At 44.1% G+C, this 19,337-nt stretch overlaps 1 protein-coding gene across 1 annotated transcript in view; it reads left to right on the top strand.

Annotated features, from left to right (window-relative positions):
• Positions 1-19,337, top strand: part of ctnna2 (catenin (cadherin-associated protein), alpha 2) — a 677,857-nt gene that overhangs the window by 629,784 nt on the left and 28,736 nt on the right. The window contains exons 13-14 of the mRNA XM_042311972.1: positions 2,049-2,200; positions 8,438-8,551. Coding sequence (XP_042167906.1) covers positions 2,049-2,200; positions 8,438-8,551 — 266 coding nt within the window. The remainder of the gene's footprint in view (positions 1-2,048; positions 2,201-8,437; positions 8,552-19,337) is intronic.

The raw sequence follows: 19,337 nt of genomic DNA, 5'->3' as shown, positions 1-19,337 counted from the left end.
TGACAATAATATCACACAGCGTGTTTGTCGGGGGTTTCAGGGGCATATCCACTAGCACATAAAATCTTTGTTGTTGTCGTCGTTTTTCCCTCTCCCTCCCCTCATTCTCATTAGACGTGCTTCTTCTTCTTCTTCTTCTTCTTCTTCTTCTTCACCAGTGATCCAGAGCCCAAATTCATCCCTCTTATTGTGTTTGTTTCATCATGCCTCTGAATATTTTATATGTATTTCAACAGCCGCTCAGAGAATATTATGTCATGTTTTTCTCTTTTCTTTATGCATCAGAAGGTTTTTGCGAGTGCCTCTCGTCTTGTTGTACTGACCCCCTTTTCTCCTCTGAAATGAGACGACGGCTCAGTGTAGACAGATAATGAGTACAAGCTGTAGACTGAGGCGCTTGCTGCTGAATCTGAAATTGTGAAGGCGGCACGACATAAGTCGAGTGAGTCTATCTACGCGGATTGGATACTGTGTGTGTGTGTGTGTGCCTGCGCGCGCGTGTGTGTGTGTGCGCGTGCATGTGTCCCTAGTGTCCACTTGACAGTGAAAAGGGAACTGGCCGGCTCTAATCAGACTGGGTCAAACAAGGTCGTGTCAATCCACCTAAATATTGTTTTGTTCTCTCAGTTTGTTCTCTGTCAGGTGGTTTAAGCATAACCCATTGATTCAGCTGTTATTGCTCAAGCAGAACCACAGCATTAAAACAATTATTAAAGGCCCAGTGCAGTCGAAAAACATGCCTTACCTGTGTTTTATATGTTTCCACACACTATGAGGTTGAAAAAACACTGTGAAATTGTGAAAATTATGATAACGCTCTTTTAGTTTAAGAGCTATTTGAAAAGCCCGTTCCAAACCTTTATGCCAATAACAGCTAGTTTTCCGTTTTCCCCTCCCCACTCAGATCATTTCCAGACAGTCCTAGCAAAATGATTGCTTGTGAAACTGCTCTTGGCCAAGAAGCTATTGTAGTTTATTTTTGACCATTTTAATTCAAAACATCACAGTAAGGTACTGAATTGTTACCCAGAAAGGATTTGATATTGAGATAAAAAATGGCTGCATTGGACCTTTAAACATTGCCTGCATCAGATCATCACGATTCGTCTGAAGATGATTATGTAGCTGTCCCACTCAACATGAATATATTCGGCACGATTGCCCTGGCATTTATTCAAATTCAACACCCCTCCTGTGAACGCACAAAGAACATACAGATACTCTGTTGGCAACGCTTGCCAAACTAATATTCCCGCTAAATGCCAGCCATTGTTATTGTCGGAGTTCGCAACTTTTTGTTTTGCAGTCTTTTGTTTTGGCAATGAATTTTCAGTCCCTCATCAGCAACCTGTTAACTTGAGTGGCTGTCAACCAGAGCTAGCGTACTAGCATGCTAGCACTGACAGATTAATAGGTGAATGGCTGCCAATCAAAGCTAGCACATTAGCATCCTAGCACTCACGCGGTGATAGGTGACAGACAGCCGCTCTCCCGGTAGTGTAGCCAAGGTGAAACTGCTAATTGGCGTGCGAAGGGCACTCGGGCGCCCCATCCCTGTGGTACCAGATATCTGGTGACATCTCGTCTTTTTCTCGAGAGGCACATTGACAGAGGCTGGGACCCTCGCTTCAGAAGATGTATTTGACACGCAGAGTGTGTCTCCTTGGTTTGAGAATAGAACACCCACACATTGTCTTACATAGACACACACACATCTCTTTCGGTATTCCACCTCTCTCTCAAACCAATGTGCCCGCCCCCCCAGAGGGAAAGATACACTTTGTTTTTTCAGACATTTCTCTTGTTTTTCACCTTTGTTTATCCTTCTCTCGCTCTCTCTCTCTCTCTCTCTCTCTCTCTCTCTCTCTCTGTCTGTTTCTCACACATTGAGGAAGGCACATGCTGCAACACTGTAGCAGGACATGTTGCCTAAAATATAAAAATAAATTAAGTGAGTGCACCTGAGTCAAGTAAGTTCTGGTCGCCATTCTTATTGTTATCTCTTTTTCTCTCCCTTTCCCTCCCTCTCTCTCCCTCCCTTCTTCCAGTCATGCCCCGTTTCGCTGAACAAGTGGAGGTGGCCATCGAGGCACTGAGCACAAACCCCCCACAGACCTTCGAGGAGAACGAGTTCATCGACGCGTCCCGCCTGGTCTACGACGGCGTGCGTGATATCCGGAAAGCCGTTCTTATGATCAGGGTGGGTCCACTTCCTCATTTCCTCCTCTCACGCTTCTCAAAGCATGCTGGGAACAGACTCCGTATATAATTACACAGGCTATTCCTATTATAGTACACTACTTTTGACCAGAGCCCATAAAAAGTAGTGCGCTATATAGGAATATGGGTGCCAATTGAGACACTCTTTTTCTCTCATTGACATCAATGCATGACCAAGTGTACATAAGGATTCGCACCTATGACTGCCGAAATGTCCATTTTCAACAACATCAAAAATCTCCAATTCTAAGAATGTGTCCTGCGTGAGTTCACATGAAATGTCCATTTTCCCAAGATGAAACACAAACAATCTCCCTCATTTGATGTTAGCGAGTAAGAAATTAAATAACATGGAAATTAAATGACAAAGAACTTCACGGTTCATAAGAAATGAAATCAAATCCAATTGTATTGGTCACATACACATGGTAAGCAAGTAGTTATTGCGAGTGTAGCGAATTGTTATGCTTCTAGTTCCGACAATGCAGCATTATCTGGGGTGGCAGGTAGCCTTGTTGTTTTAGCGTTGGGCTGGTAACCGAAAGGTTGCTGGATCGAATCCCAGAGCTGACAAATTAAAAGTCTATTGTTCTGCCTGAACAAGGCGGGTAACCCACTATTACCCGGTAGGCTGTCATTGTAAATAAGAACTTGTTCTTAACTGACTTGCCTAGTAAAATAAAGGTAAAAAAATCTAACATGTGTTGTGGTATTTTCCTGTATTACTAAATGAGGAGAGTTTACAAACCACACACAAGTCAGAGTTATATTTAAACTTCATCTTTAATCAAATGAGCTTCACCTTTGACTCTCAGATCAATTCAGTGTCTATAAATGAATTCTGAGAGTGCCTATAAGAGAATCTTTTATAGCCAAGATACACCCCTCTCAATTTACATGACGAACCACAGATCTCAGAAACTTCACAAAGGGCCTTTTACTTGAGAGATGAGTATCCCATAGCCAGATAGCATTAACTATAAATTATTGTTCAGTTTGGTCTCTAAAACAAGATTCTAATCTCGTTCCAGGTACTTCATAGTACCAAAACATTACCTCACTATCTTTAGGCTTTATTGGCCAAAGACATCGTAAATCTCCTCTGTCAGTGCTATCTCATAGAGGCCCAACCTCAGTGGAACACACACACGCAATATTCGACAGCTTCTATTCTGTCGAATAAAACAACCATTCTAATGCTATACAAAGATTATAAAATAATCTTACAAGCACTATAGCATAATCTTGCAATTTTCCACGACATCTCACATGGTTTAACAGATACATTCACATATGAAGACAATGTTCCATTCTGACCTCTCCCCTCTCTGGGCCCCAAGTGACTTTTCCCTAGAGAAGAAAGGAAAAATGCAACTGGCGACAGTATAGTCCAAAAAGAGACATTCTAATGAGAAATATCTCACATAAGCATATTATGAAAGTAAATAAAACATCTTATTTATCTATGTTACACAACTCATTCTGATTCAGCTACGACACATGTAATCTAACAATTCCACAACAACTACCTAATACACACAAATCTAAATAATGGATTAGGAATATGTACGTACAAATATATGGATGAGAATTGACTGAGTGGCATAGGCAAGATGCAATAGATGGTATAAAATAGAGTATATACATATGAGATGAGTAATGCAAGATACAGTGCCTTGCGAAAGTATTCGGCCCCCTTGAACTTTGCGACCTTTTGCCACATTTCAGGCTTCAAACATAAGGATATAAAAATGTATTTTTTTGTGAAGAATCAACAACAAGTGGGACACAATCATGAAGTGGAACGACATTTATTGGATATTTCAAACTTTTTTAACAAATCAAAAACGGAAAAATTGGGCGTGCAAAATTATTCAGCCCCCTTAAGTTAATACTTTGTAGCGCCACCTTTTGCTGCGATTACACCTGTAAGTCGCTTGGGGTATGTCTCTATCAGTTTTGCACATCGAGAGACTGACATTTTTTCCCATTCCTCCTTGCAAAACAGCTCGAGCTCAGTGAGGTTGGATGGAGAGCATTTGTGAACAGTAGTTTTCAGTTCTTTCCACAGATTCTCGATTGGATTCAGGTCTGGACTTTGACTTGGCCATTCTAACACCTGGATATGTTTATTTTTGAACCATTCCATTGTAGATTTTGCTTTATGTTTTGGATCATTGTCTTGTTGGAAGACAAATCTCCGTCCCAGTCTCAGGTCTTTTGCAGACTCCATCAGGTTTTCTTCCAGAATGGTCCTGTATTTGGCTCCATCCATCTTCCCATCAATTTTAACCATCTTCCCTGTCCCTGCTGAAGAAAAGCAGGCCCAAACCATGATGCTGCCACCACCATGTTTGACAGTGGGGATGGTGTGTTCAGGGTGATGAGCTGTGTTGCTTTTACGCCAAACATAACGTTTTGCATTGTTGCCAAAAAGTTCAATTTTGGTTTCATCTGACCAGAGCACCATCTTCCACATGTTTGGTGTGTCTCCCAGGTGGCTTGTGGCAAACTTTAAACGACACTTTTTATGGATATCTTTAAGAAATGTCTTTCTTCTTGCAACTCTTCCATAAAGGCCAGATTTGTGCAATATACGACTGATTGTTGTCCTATGGACAGAGTCTCCCACCTCAGCTGTAGATCTCTGCAGTTCATCCAGAGTGATCATGGGCCTCTTGGCTGCATCTCTGATCAGTCTTCTCCTTGTATGAGCTGAAAGTATAGAGGGACGGCCAGGTCTTGGTAGATTTGCAGTGGTCTGATACTCCTTCCATTTCAATATTATCGCTTGCACAGTGCTCCTTGGGATGTTTAAAGCTTGGGAAATCTTTTTGTATCCAAATCTGGCTTTAAACTTCTTCACAACAGTATCTCGGACCTGCCTGGTGTGTTCCTTGTTCTTCATGATGCTCTCTGCGCTTTTAACGGACCTCTGAGACTATCACAGTGCAGGTGCATTTATACGGAGACTTGATTACACACAGGTGGATAGTATTTATCATCATTAGTCATTTAGGTCAACATTGGATCATTCAGAGATCCTCACTGAACTTCTGGAGAGAGTTTGCTGCACTGAAAGTAAAGGGGCTGTTTTTCAATTTTTCAGTTTTTGATTTGTTAAAAAAGTTTGAAATATCCAATAAATGTCGTTCCACTTCATGATTGTGTCCCACTTGTTGTTGATTCTTCACAAAAAATACAGTTTTATATCTTTATGTTTGAAGCCTGAAATGTGGCCAAAGGTCGCAAAGTTCAAGGGGGCCGAATACTTTCGCAAGGCACTGTATGTAAACCTTATTAAAGTGACTAGTGATCCATTTATTGAAGTGGAAAATGATTTCAAGACTGTTTCTAGGCAGCAACCTCTCTGTGCTAGTGATGGCTGTTTAACTGATGGCCTTGAGACAGAAGCTGTTTTTCAGTCTCTCGGTCCCAGCTTTGATGCATAGGACATAACACTTTAGGGCTGGTTAGAAGAGACCAACTCAGTGGCCTTGTGGTTACAGTATCCCACCCTGAGATTGGAAGGTTGAGGGTTCAATCCCTAGTTGAGTCATACCAAAAACTCTAAAAATGGTACACGATGCCTCTCTGCTTGGCACTCAGCATTACGGACATGGATTGGGGGTAGGGCCCTGAGATAGACTAACTTCCTGTCCAAGGGGATGCTACAAAAAAATGGAATTAGGCTGCTACCCTACGGGCTCCTCTGACAAGACTTGTTTACTTGTAACATAATACTGTAAGACCAGTTCCAGGCTAGACTTCTGTATCGATGTTACAACAAAGCCTATTACAAAGTAATTTTGTAGACTCATCCACACCACACTGTATCCACTATGGTAGGCCTAATAGATGTTGTTTGTCTAGTGTTTTATCTCTTTTCATACCCTCCTCTTCTCCCAATACCACCATGCAAATTTGTGTATTCAACTTTGGACTGCTGGAAAGTTTCCCAGTGCAGTTGCGAGAGAAATCTAATTATGGGGAAATAATTTGATGTTGGTAAATAATGTAAAACAGGGGCTTTGAACTGGCCCGAGACCGACCCACCAGCCTCATAATCTATTTCCAAGTTAAATTACTCTTGGAGGACTATCTATGATTTCTCGTCATTGTGTAGCCTAACTTCCGTAATACAATCATATGAATACTTTCATATGAAACGTCTGAAGAATGTTTTTGTGGTGTGTTTTTTTTGCTTCCTTGTAAGCTGGTGTACATGGATTTCTTTAGAAAATGATTTCTTTAGAATCTGCTGGCAGGGCCTCGTTGTACCCTACAACAGCAAAGGATTATGGGGGCAATTCTCCATGGTGTTCATTTCAGAAGTTGAGTATGGTCGGGTGTGTGTGTAGAGGGTTAATTAAATAGCATTCCACATGCACACAAACGCGCACACACACACACACACACGCACACACACTCAAACACACACGTACACACGTCCGCAGACATCTGCTATATGTCCACTCCAGAAAATGGAACGTGCCACGCAATTCAACTAAAACAAGGCTTCAATGTTCACACTCATTTCCACACACAAAGGGAGCACACATCCATTCTTCTGGGAACAAAGGGGAAATAATTAACCTGCAGGAGATGCGAGCAGTCAACCCCCATCCAGGCTGTGTCCCAAATGGCACCCCATTCCCTTTTATAGTGCACTACTTTTGATCAGGGCTCATAGTGCTCTGGTCAAAAGTCGTGCACTATATAGGGAATGGGCTGCCATCAAATAAAATACAATTGTATTCATTGCATGCTTTGTAAACCACAGGTATGGACTAACAGTGAAATGCTTGCTCATGGCCTCTTCCCGACAATGTAGAGAAAAATAAAATAGAGAAATAATAGAAAAGTGCAACACGTAATAATAGACACACAATGAGTAACGATCGGTCATAGGAAACGATGGTGAAAGCATGAGGTCCAAAAAGCTCAGATCAGCACAGAAACACACACTGAATAGCAGAACTGGTCAGGAGCTCGTTGAACAGCCGCTATACGCTCCAAGCGCCGTCTCCCATGTATATGGAACGCACACACATCGCAGTCTTCTCCTCATCTTCCTCTATGTACCACGCAAAAGAACAGATGTGCGAGATATTGATATTGTCGGATATAGAGTCTGATATCATGCCTGCCTTTGTGTCTTGTAGAGGCGCACAACTGTAACGTCTTCATGTTCGTGTGGTGGATTTGTGAGAAATTCGGTTTGTTTTCGAGAGAAGCAGGTATTAAACCATCTTTTCGGACGAATGGCCTCTTCAGCTTGTAGAGGAGGTTGTTATGTCTGGAGACCAGGACTGTATAGATGATGTTTACAGTGTTGCCATGACGGTAGACATGTCGTTGACAAACAGACAGACAGGTGGGCGACTGAGCCACTCATCCCGGCCTTCTCCTCAGCTAACTGCCTCCCGATTGGCCCGGAAGCCCCAGATCCCTGCTCTTCATTGGTCGAACGCATTAACCGATTCGTCCCTGAGTCCTGCCTGTCTAGAACATCTGTCTCGTACCCCACCCTGTCTCGTTGTGAGATAGCAGTTGACAACAAGTTGAAGACTGAAGAAGAAAAAAACGAAATCACAGAATCTCTTGAGGCCATTTACCCTTTGTGCCGTTTGATCCCACGATTTCAGGCAGCTTTATGGTGCTCTTATGGTGCGCGGTGTAAACCACCACCGAGATGTCTTAAAAACAATGATGCAAGGGACTTGAAATCAGAGTGTATAAAGCATATAAAAAAAGAGGGCTGAATAATTCAACACAAGGAGATCTGACTTGCTGTTAGTTGTGTGACATCTGCCAGCCACCCCTCACGTGACGGGAAGGCCTATCTGCCCTCAGACTCTGGCTGAGAACAGACTCAACCCAGGACACGGAGGCTGAAGAAGAAGTGTGTGAGTGAGAAGTACAGTAGAGGGTGAGTGGAGATAGAGATGTGTCTGAGGACTGATCTACCCCAAAAGAATCTGTGTTGTGTGACACTGCAGCTGTTGGTCTAACAGTCGTCATGTTTTTATCTCTCTCTCCTACATCTTCTATTTCTCTTCTCATCTCCCACACACCTTTCCCTTCTCTCCCTAATACTTTCTCCTTCTTTCTCTCTCCTACCCCTTTTGTATCCCCCCTCTCTATCCCCTATCTCTTTCTAACCCCCACCCCTCTCTCTTTTCCCTCTCCATCCCCTCTTCACCTTTCTCTGTAGACACCTGAGGAGCTGGAGGATGACTCAGACTTTGAGCAGGAGGACTACGACGCCCGCAGCAGGACCAGCGTCCAGACGGAGGACGACCAGCTCATCGCCGGACAGAGCGCCAGGGTGAGTAGAACTCTCAAACCAGCTCTCGAACCCGACTATAGCCATACACTAGAACCCCAGTCCAGAACCTGCTCTGGAACATTCCATAGCTCGCTGCATAGGAACATGATTATGGTTGAATCGGAAATGGGACCCAATATCGCGCACTACTTTTGAGTCAAGAGGTGCACTGCGTAGGGAATAGGGTGCCATTTCCGATGTGCCCAAGGATACCCCTATTTATCACAAAGGTCTTTCACATTGTCCTTCCCTACACAGTTCCAGCAACTCTGGTGGATTCGTAACCAGGTCAGCAAGGTAAACCTAGGCTTGGCTCAGTTTAGCTCATGCTCAGTCATGTGAAAAGGGTATTGTTGTAGTGTGTCATATTGTAAGTCGGCCTTCCCTTTCATTACCCAAAGCCTCTTGTTGCACCACTTCAATTTCTCTCTTGTTCCACATAATGTCAATTCCCAGTGGGTTCTGCGCTGGATAAACCCCACTATTGTATGATCTTAATATCACAGGATTCCATCATACGGAGAACGAAAAGTACATTGAAATGATCATATCCTGGTTTGATTGTTTTGAAATGACTAAAGCATGATCCCACTCGGGGGGAGAGACGGGTGTAAAATTGCGAGCGCAAATGAAGCCGTGGCAATTACCGTATCCCCCCTCCGATATTACCGGGAATGCACACTCGACCCGTGCCAAGCCTGGATGGTGCCAGTGATCACATGGGGCTTTGGGCTTTGTGCACATTAGTGTTTTTTTCCCATGTATTATTTGTACACAGGGGCACTGCTTAAAGTACATTAAAGGGTATCAGTGCTTACCACCCCTACAGCAGGGATAGTGGTTGGCTGTTGAGGTTGGATTGTGGAATGCCGGGTGGTAGGAAAAGGTTTGGCCCCATGCCTCCCCTCATCCTGAGAGGCCTGCTGCTGCTAGGAAGCCTTCCTCAAAGTCGGAGGGAGTCCGGGAGAGAGAGAAAGAGAGTCTGTGTGAGAGAGAAAGAGTATGTGTGAGAGAGAGAAAGAGTGTGTGTGAGAGAGAGAAAGAGTGTGTGTGAGAGAGAGAAAGAGTGTGTGTGAGTGAGAGAAAGAGTGTATGTGAGTGAGAGAAAGAGTGTATGTGAGAGAGAGAAAGAGTGTGTGAGAGAGAAAGAGTGTGAGAGAGAGAGAGAGAGAGAGAGAGTGAGTTGGCATTATGAATGGGAAATGGATTGGAGAGGGGAAACACTGAAATTAAACCAAAGCCTGTTGGCACCAACCGGCCTCATAAACACACACACCACGACTATATCTCTCTACAAACTAACCCGTCAAAGAGTTAAAAGAAGGTGAAAACAAACAAAGAGAACGGTTGTGTCAAACTCTATGATTATAACAACTAACTTTGGCCATAAGGTGGGTAGAGCATTGTACTTTTGGGAGCAAAGACAGCCGTTGTTCTGGGACACTGGTATGGGGTCTGGGCAGGGGCTCCAGTGCCTGTTTCGCCAGGGTGAGAAGTGGGTACAGTTGGGTCTCATCGAATCCCACTGAGTCGTCCCATGGTGTCCCGTGGCTCACACACGCGCACCCACACACACACCCACGACCTCCTGCAGCGAAGGCCATCTGAGCTCAAACTCATCACACACAAGTGCCTATGCAACTCTGTGAGTGGGCGATACCTCCTGCTGCTAGTTAGTTTGAGGTGATGCTCCCGAGTCTCATGTTGAAAATGGATGCCACTTGAAATTAATCGGTGCTGTTCATTTAGAAATGTAGACATGCACATGATATATAGACATGCTTGCTATCACACACACACACACACACACACACACACACACATGTGCGCACACACGCACCCACACACGTGCAGTATATTTGCTGATAAACACAAACACGTAGACTCACATTTTCACATAGAAACTACATACATAAAAGATGCGGTTAGCCTGGACACGGGTGTCCTGCCCACGGGTGTCCTGCCCACGGGTGTCCTGCCCCTAACCTGTCATGTCACGGTAAACCCTGTTTACCTTCTCCCGGGTCACGCGAAGTGCACAATGGTACACCACAGCGTGTGTTGTTATTAGACGAGACAAGAGGAAAGGTGATCGGCCATCTTCTGTGTCTTCTCAGTGTGAGCCGACATGGCGAGCATGTCCAGGTTTACACCCACTGTTCCTGTCACGCTGGGCATGTGTAAGGGTATCATGCAGCACACACCGCGCTGACACGAGGTCAGCTACTCCCCACTGGGCAAGAACTGCTTCAATCGACTGTGTTTTCGCATAATTACAACCCCCCCCCCCAAAAAAAATATATATATGTGATGACGTTGAATCAATGTGGAATTAGATTTGCAAGGCGTTATCAACGTAAGGGAATTATGTCTTTTTTTTCACCCACTTTGAACTTACATCCAGTGAAAGGGTGAACTGTTTGCTTGATTTCACGTTGAATTCACGTTAGTTGACAACTCAACCGAATGTACATCCAAACTAGACGTTTAACTGACATCTGTGCCCAGTGGGTCTCTCTTTGCGTCAAACAGACACAAACCACACGACACCAGGTTAGCCTCCCACTCACTCTTTCTTTCCCTCCCTCTGTCTCTAGCTCACATTCTGACACTACAGGTGTGATGCAACGGAAATTTCTGATCAATTTGATTGCACAACAATTATTACACTGCCATTGTGTTGCTTCTCCAGTGTGAACAAGGCTTTATTTCTCTTCCTTTTGCCCCCCCCCATTGTTCCTCAAGTGGCTCTTCCTGGTTGTCACAACACACAGGAGATGGCCCCTCTCTCTCTCTTTTTGTCCTCCACTTACACAGAGACAGAGAGACACACACATACTTACAAAGAGACAGAGACACACACATACTCACACAGAGACAGAGACACACACATACTCACACAGAGACAGAGAGACACACACATACTTACACAGAGACAGAGACACACACATACTCACACAGAGACAGAGACACACACATACTCACACAGAGACAGAGAGACACACACATACTTACACAGAGACAGAGACACACACATACTCACACAGAGACAGAGAGACACACACATACTTACACAGAGACAGAGAGACACACACATACTCACACAGAGACAGAGAGACACACACATGCTTACACAGAGACATACATACATACAAAGAGACAGAGACACACATACTCACAAAGAGACAGAGACACACACATAATCACACAGAGACAGAGACACACACATACTTACACAGAGACACGCACATACTTACAAAGAGACAGAGACACACACATACTTACAAAGAGACAGAGACACACACATACTTACAAAGAGACAGAGACACACACATACTTACAAAGAGACAGAGACACACACATACTTACAAAGAGACAGAGACACACACATACTTACACAGAGACAGAGAGACGCACACATACTCACAGAGACAGAGAGACACACACATACTTACACAGAGACAGAGAGACACACACATACTTACACAGAGACAGAGAGACACACATACTCACAGAGACAGAGAGACACACACATACTCACAGAGACAGAGAACACACATACTTACACAGAGACAGAGACACACACATACTTACACAGAGACAGAGAGACACACATACTTACACAGAAACAGAGACAGAGACACACACATACTTACAGAGACAGAGACACACACATACTTACACAGAGACAGAGAGACACACATACTTACACATAGACAGAGAGACACACATACTTACACAGAAACAGAGACGCACACATACTTACAAAGAGACAGAGACACACACATACTTACACAGAGACAGAGACACACATACTCACAGAGACAGAGAGACACACACATACTCACAGAGACAGAGAAACACACACATACTCACAGAGACAGAGACACACACATACTTAAACAGAAACAGAGACGACACACATACTTACAAAGAGACAGAGACACACACATACTTACACAGAGACAGAGACACACACATACTCACAGAGACAGAGACACACATACTCACAGAGACAGAGACACACACATACTTACACAGAGACAGAGAGACACACACATACTTAAACAGAAACAGAGAGACGCACACATACTTAAACAGAGACAGAGAGACACACACATACTCACACAGAGACAGAGACACACACATACTTAAACAGAAACAGAGAGACGCACACATACTTAAACAGAGACAGAGAGACACACACATACTCACACAGAGACAGAGACACACACATACTTAAACAGAAACAGAGAGACGCACACATACTTAAACAGAGACAGAGACACACACATACTCACACAGAAACAGAGAGACGCACACATACTCACACAGAGACAGAGAGACGCACACATACTCACACAGAGACAGAGACACACACATACTCACACAGAAACAGAGAGACGCACACATACTCACACAGAGACAGAGAGACGCACACATACTCACACAGAGACAGAGAGACACACACATACTCACACAGAGACAGAGACACACATACTCACACAGAAACAGAGAGACGCACACATACTTAAACAGAGACAGAGAGACACACACATACTTACAGACAGAGACACACACATACTTACACAGAAACAGAGACGCACACATACTTACAAAGAGACAGAGACACACACATACTTACACAGAGACAGAGACACACATACTCACAGAGACAGAGAGACACACACATACTCACAGAGACAGAGAAACACACACATACTTAAACAGAAACAGAGAGACGCACACATACTTAAACAGAGACAGAGAGACGCACACATACTTACACAGAGACAGAGAGACGCACACATACTTACACAGAGACAGAGAGACACACACATACTCACAGAGACAGAGAGACGCACACATACTTAAACAGAGACAGAGAGACACACACATACTCACACAGAGACAGAGACACACATACTCACACAGAAACAGAGAGATGCACACATACTCACACAGAGACAGAGAGACGCACACATACTCACACAGAGACAGAGAGACACACACATACTCACACAGAGACAGAGACACACATACTCACACAGAAACAGAGAGACGCACACATACTTAAACAGAGACAGAGACGCACACATACTTAAACAGAGACAGAGAGACACACACATACTTAAACAGAGACAGAGAGACACACACATACTTAAACAGAGACACGCACATACTTAAACAGAGACAGAGAGACACACACATACTTAAACAGAGACACACACATACTCACACAGAAACAGAGACACACACATACTTAAACAGAGACAGAGAGACACACACATACTTAAACAGAGAGACACACACATACTTAAACAGAAACAGAGAGACACACACATACTTAAACAGAGACAGAGAGACACACACATACTTACACAGAGACACGCACATACTTACAAAGAGACAGAGACACACACATACTTACAAAGAGACAGAGACAGACACATACTTACACAGAGACAGAGAGACACACACATACTTAAACAGAAACAGAGACGCACACATACTCACAGAGACAGAGACACACATACTCACACAGAGACAGAGACACACACATACTTACACAGAGACAGAGACACACACATACTTACAAAGAGACAGAGACACACACATACTTACAAAGAGACAGAGACACACACATACTTACACAGAGACAGAGAGACACACACATACTTACACAGAGACAGAGAGACACACATACTTAAACAGAAACAGAGAGACGCACACATACTTAAACAGAGACAGAGAGACACACACATACTTACACAGAGACAGAGAGACACACACATACTTACACAGAGACAGAGAGACACACACATACTTACACAGAGACAGAGACACACACATACTTACACAGAGACAGAGACACACACATACTTACACAGAGACAGAGACACACACATACTTACACAGAGAAAGAGAGACACACATACTCACAGAGACAGAGAGACACACACATACTCACACAGAGACAGAGAGACACACACATACTTACACAGAGACAGAGAGACACACACATACTTACACAGAGACAGAGACACACACATACTTACACAGAGACAGAGACACACACATACTTACACAGAGACAGAGACACACACATACTTACACAGAGACAGAGACACACACATACTTACACAGAGACAGAGACACACACATACTTACACAGAGACAGAGACACACACATACTCACACAGAGACAGAGAGACACACATACTTCACACAGAGACAGAGAGACACACACATACTTACACAGAGACAGAGACACACACATACTTACACAGAGACAGAGACACACATACTCACAGAGACAGAGACACACATACTTACACAGAGACAGAGACACACATACTTACACAGAGACAGAGACACACACATACTCACAGAGACAGAGACACAGAGACACACATACTTACACAGAGACAGAGACACACACATACTTACACAGAGACAGAGACACACACATACTTACACAGAGACAGAGACACACACATACTTACACAGAGACAGAGACACACACATACTTACACAGAGACAGAGACACACACATACTTACACAGAGACAGAGACACACACATACTTACACAGAGACAGAGACACACACATACTTACACAGAGACAGAGACACACACATACTTACACAGAGACAGAGAGACACACACATACTTACACAGAAACAGAGACACACACATACTTACACAGAAACAGAGACACACACATACTTACACAGAAACAGAGACACACACATACTTACACAGAGACAGAGACACACACACACATACACACAGAGACAGAGACACACACATACTTACAAAGAGACAGAGACACACACATACTTACAAAGAGACAGAGACACACACATACTTACACAGAGACAGAGAGACGCACACATACTTAAACAGAGACAGAGAGACGCACACATACTTACACAGAGACAGAGAGACGCACACATACTTACACAGAAACAGAGACACACACATACTTAAACAGAGACAGAGGGACACACACATACTCACAGAGACAGAGAGACGCACACATACTTAAACAGAGACAGAGAGACGCACACATACTTACACAGAGACAGAGAGACGCACACATACTTACACAGAGACAGAGAGACACACACATACTCACACAGAGACAGAGAGACACACACATACTTACACAGAGACAGAGAGACACACACATACTTAAACAGAGACAGAGAGACGCACACATACTTACACAGAGACAGAGACACACATACTTACACAGAAACAGAGACACACACATACTTAAACAGAAACAGAGAGACACACACATACTTACACAGAGACAGAGACACACACATACTTAAACAGAAACAGAGACACACACATACTTACACAGAGACAGAGAGACGCACACATACTTACACAGAGACAGAGACACACACATACTTACACAGAGACAGAGACACACACATACTTACACAGAGAAAGAGAGACACACATACTCACAGAGACAGAGAGACACACACATACTCACACAGAGACAGAGAGACACACATACTCACAGAGACAGAGAGACACACACATACTCACACAGAGACAGAGAGACACACACATACTTACACAGAGACAGAGAGACACACACATACTTAAACAGAGACAGAGACACACACATACTTAAACAGAGACAGAGAGACGCACACATACTCACAGAGACAGAGAAACACACACATACTTACACAGAGACAGAGAGACACACACATACTTACACAGAGACAGAGAGACACACACATACTTACACAGAGACAGAGAGACACACACATACTCACAGAGACAGAGAGACACACACATACTTACACAGAGACAGAGAGACACACACATACTTACACAGAGACAGAGAGACACACACATACTTACACAGAGACAGAGAGACACACACATACTTAAACAGAGACAGAGAGACACACACATACTTAAACAGAAACAGAGAGACACACACATACTTACACAGAGACAGAGAGACACACACATACTTACACAGAGACAGAGACACACACATACTTAAACAGAGACAGAGAGACGCACACATACTCACAGAGACAGAGAAACACACACATACTTACACAGAGACAGAGAGACACACGCTCACACACGCTGTCATGTCACGGCACATAAACTCAGTGAAAAAACGTCCCTTTTTTCAGGACCCTGTCTTTCAAAGATAATTCGTAAAAATCCAAATAACTTCACAGATCTTCATTGTAAAGAGTTTAAACACTATTTCCCATGCGTGTTCAATGAACCATAAACAACTAATGAACATGCACCTGTGGAACGGTCGTTAAGACACTAACAGCTTACAGACGGTAGACAATTAAGGTCACAGTTATGAAAACTTAGGACACTAAAGAGGCCTTTCTACAGGCTCTGAAAAACACCAAAAGAAAGATGCCCAGGGTCCCTGCTCATCTGCGTGAACATGCCTTAGGCATGCTGCAAAGAGGCATGAGGACTGCAGATGTGGCCAGGGCAATACATTGCAATGTCCGTACTGTGAGACGGCTAAGAACGAGCTTCAGGGAGACATGACGGACAGCTGATCGTCCTCGCAGTGGCAGACCATGTGTAACAACACCTGCGGGACAGGTACAGGATGGCAACAACAACTGCCCGAGTTACACCAGGAACGCACAATCCCTCCATCAGTGCTCAGACTGTCCCCAATAGGCTGAGAGAGGCTGGACTGAGGGCTTGTAGGCCTGTTGTAAGTCAGGTCCTCACCAGACATCACCGGCAACAACGTCGCCTATGGGCACAAACCCACCATCTCTGGACCAGACAGGACTGGCAAAAAGTGCTCTTCACTGACGAGTCGCGGTTTTGTCTCACCAGAGGTGATGGTCGGATTCGCGTTTATCGTCGAAGGAATGAGCGTTACACCGAGGCCTGTATTCTGGAGCAGGATCGATTTGGAGGTAGAGGGTTCATCATGGTCTGGGGCGGTGTGGCACAGCATCATCGGACTGGGCTTGTTGTCATTGCAGGCAATCTCAATGCTGTGTGTTACAGGGAAGACATCCTCCTCCCTCATGTGGTACCCTTCCTGCAGGCTCATCCTGACATGACCCTCCAGCATGACGATGCCACCAGCCATACTGCTTGTTCTGTGCGTGATTTTCTACAAGACAGGAATGTCAGTGTTCTGCCATGACAAGCGAAATCCCATTGAGCACATCTGGGACCTGTTGGATCGGAGGGTGAGGGCTAGGGCCATTCCCCCCAGAAATGTCCAGGCACTTGCAGGTGCCTTGGTGGAAGAGTGGGGTAACATCTCACAGCAAGGACTGGCACATCTGGTGCAGTCAATGAGGAGGAGATGCAATTCAGTACTTAATACAGCTGGTGGCCACACCAGATACTGACTGTTACTTTTTTGATCCCCCCCCCTTTGTTCAGGGACACATAATTACATTCCTGTTAGTCACATGTCTGTGGAACAGTTTATGTCTCAGTTGTTGAATCTTTTTATGTTCATTCAAATATTTACATATGTTAAGTTTGCTGAAAATAAACGCAGTTGACAGTGAGAGGACGTTTCTTTTTTTGCTGAGTTTACACGCAAACACACACAGAGAGACACGCACACACACACACACACAAAGCCCCTGATAGGTCAGCCATAAAATTGATCTCGCTAGTGTCTGGGCATTTTATTTCAAATGAAACAAATTAAAGTCATTTCGCGATGCCCCTGCCTGTGAAGAAACCCAGAAAGCGCTGTGTCTAATCCCTGCCGAGCCGTCGAGTGTATTGGCACGTGCTCTATAGGATGGGATTTGCCACTGCGCTAAGCTCCCAAGGCCCGCTCTTGTTGTTATCAGTAAGCAGAGGAAGGGATTTTGGGATAAGTGAATTCTGGAGAGTGGGAGAAGAAGAAAATATTCTCGCCTAGTACCCCCCCCCTACCCCACCCCTCCTATTGTGACATCCCAATTGGCCCCTGTTTTTCTTTGTAAATCACCATTGAGAAAGTTTGAGGACCAAGCAAACCTTTTGAGCCGCCATCTTCATGTCATTGACAGTTAGGGTAGATTCCCTTTAATTCAGCGGAGGGATTGGAACCAGACCTGTGAAGTTGTCTGTACACTTTTTACAGCAATGGTAAACACTTCATTGATCGAGGTAAGAGGTGACACAGTTACACCAGGAGTTAGTAGTTAGTTTACAGTAGTTTACCTATTTAAGTAGACTTCATCACAAACCACATATTAAAGTTGGTTTGTCATGTGTATTGTGGGAACTCCTAAATACGATAGAAAAACGCAAATTCCCATAAGGCTTCACTGTTTGGGGTTGTGACTCTCCAATTAGACTCGATACAGGTGTGTGACAGCCGTACAGCCAGAGCTGGCCATGTTGCCAACCTTTTTTTCTACCTCTGCTTTTTGTCTTTGTTGTGTTTGCAGTTGCTAGCTGACCAAGATCCTTTTTATTTCATTTTAGTTGTTGTTTTCACTGTGGTTCACTGTCATTGACTGACACTTCCTGTATCAGTATTAGTAAATGGCCTTCCAGTTTCAAGCTAGACCAGGTCTGGTTATAGTGCCCCCTGAGAAAGGTGAACTTGGTTGGGGAGAACTTCTTTCAACTGCCTGCTTCCCTCTAAAGGGGGTAGCTCAAAATGTCTGCCTCCAAAAAAGACTCCACACCCCAAAAGGCTTTGCTGCTGTGACCAAGTTGCAAGTGATGTTGCTGATTGATTTATTAGCAGTGTAGCTCTCCATTTGAACATACTAAGTTAAGGTGTGGAA

Source organism: Oncorhynchus tshawytscha, linkage group LG34, assembly GCF_018296145.1.
Source record: "Oncorhynchus tshawytscha isolate Ot180627B linkage group LG34, Otsh_v2.0, whole genome shotgun sequence".
NCBI lineage: Eukaryota > Metazoa > Chordata > Actinopteri > Salmoniformes > Salmonidae > Oncorhynchus > Oncorhynchus tshawytscha.
The sequence above is the reverse complement of the archived record's forward strand: the minus strand, read 5'-3'. Positions and strand labels throughout refer to the sequence as shown.